This window comes from Hyposmocoma kahamanoa, unplaced genomic scaffold, assembly GCF_003589595.1.
Source record: "Hyposmocoma kahamanoa isolate Upper Pololo Valley unplaced genomic scaffold, ASM358959v1 66, whole genome shotgun sequence".
NCBI classification, from domain to species: Eukaryota; Metazoa; Arthropoda; class Insecta; order Lepidoptera; family Cosmopterigidae; genus Hyposmocoma; species Hyposmocoma kahamanoa.
The window spans coordinates 10506199-10508074 of NW_020653854.1; the positions used below are offsets into that span (position 1 = coordinate 10506199).

Below are 1876 nucleotides of genomic sequence, written 5' to 3' on the forward strand. Positions count from 1 at the left end.
GTGAAGTTAAATTTATATGATCTTATAGGGTTATTCAGATGAATTGAAAAATTTGATAACGAAGTTTATAACAAGTTCAAACTTATGCTTTGCTAAACGTTACAAGAGTCCTAGTTTTTTAGGTTTTTTCTAAAATACCTAATGATCGTAGTGGGCTACGCTAATGATACATATACCTTTTTTTATGACTAGTCTATAGTTTGTTGTCTTTATACAAATTAAAATGTCATTTGTCATTCATTGAATTTCCATGTTTAGAAACCTAAAATTGGCAACCCAATTGAAATGGCATATGGTCAAAGGTTGGACGCCATAGTGACAAGGAATAGCAAAAAAAGCAAGAATAATAATAATGATAAAATGCTGGTTGCTTCATAAATCATATGAAGATGTTGATGTACTTTCCATATTCGGTGGTTTATTGCGGTGTTAAAGCGAAGGCAGATAACAATACTATCTACCGTACTAAATACGATGACATGAGCGCAGTGGCAGTGTGGGCAATGTTATCAATATTTATACCTCACGTCGGACGCGAGACAGTCGTGTGTACGGGACTACTTATACACTCGTAAAATTCAAGTGCTCAAAATATATCGGCAGTTTTATCATTAAATAATAAGTGACCATGACCAAACTAAAACGGCTGTGAATGTTAAACAACTTTTCGGTGCTATGATTTTGATAAATTGATTGTGACGTGTAGACAACGAAATCAAAAGCTATTTATATATTTTTTATAATTTTTGTGAAGGGTTCATATATTTTTTATTGTGAGCATGACGATGCCACAGTCCTCCCCGCAAATCATTAATATTGTAGACAACAAGATTAGTGAAGAGCAAGGTGTCGTAGCGCAATGGTGTTCCTCAAATTGGAGGCCGATTTTAGCTGAACTCATATCGACGACTTTATTGCTTCTGGTGGGATGTATGACCACGATACCAATAGATACTCTCCCGTATCAGAACGCCATGTATGCCCCTTTTGGGTTCGGTCTTGTGGTCATGTTCAATATCCAAATATTCGGTCACATATCAGGAGCATTTATGAATCCAGCTGTAACGTTGGCCGCCTTACTATATGGCAGTATTTCTATATCGAAAGCGATAGCGTATGTGATTGCTGAAAGCATTGGCGCTATTCTAGGATTCGGTATCTTGACGACATTGTCTCCGGTTTTAGTAAAAGAAAACGGAGTTTGTATGACGGAAGTGCATCCACAGCTGAATACACTTCAAGCTGTAGGTATTGAGATAGTTTTGACTACCGCGCTTAATTTTTTGAACTGTGCTGTTTGGGACCCGGTGAATAGGGATAAGCCCGATTCTGTTCCTATTAAGTTTGGTTTGGCCATCGCCGGACTATCGTTAGCGGGAGGACCTTTAACCGGAGCTTCTATGAACCCTGTACGCTCTTTGGCCCCGGCATTGTGGACTGGAAGATGGGAGGACCACTGGGTTTACTGGGTGGGACCACTAATCGGTGGGATACTACCGACTTTAATCTATAAATTTATGTTTTTGAGAAAAAAACTAGAATAATAAACAATGTACATTTAATGTAAAATGTTTAAAAGATTATGTGAACTCATTTTAACATTAAACTAACTAAACTGAGGATTATAGTTTATTTCTCGTAGACTTTCACTGTACCTATATGATTACGTAACAGATGAGACTCAAAAGATTGCTCTGTTAATGTTTCGTGATAATTTAATGAGAATGAAAAGGAAATTAACGCTGTTAATAGTATTTTTGATAACAGCTGCAACAGGTGTATGGTACAGATATAGCAGTGTTTATAGCGTCTAGTTATGTAAAGTCGCAGCATTTTCGCATGTAAGTGGCATATTATATACTGAGTTGTTTAACTG

The 1876-nt window shown here is 36.8% G+C and overlaps 1 protein-coding gene across 1 annotated transcript; it reads left to right on the forward strand.

Annotated features, from left to right (window-relative positions):
* The first annotated feature begins 361 nt into the window (after positions 1 to 361).
* Positions 362 to 1649, forward strand: LOC113231724 (aquaporin-like). The gene has a single exon (XM_026466206.1). The coding sequence runs from the start codon at positions 780 to 782 to the stop codon at positions 1542 to 1544; it is 765 nt and encodes a 254-aa protein (XP_026321991.1). The 5' UTR covers positions 362 to 779; the 3' UTR covers positions 1545 to 1649.
* The last annotated feature ends 227 nt before the right edge of the window (positions 1650 to 1876 follow it).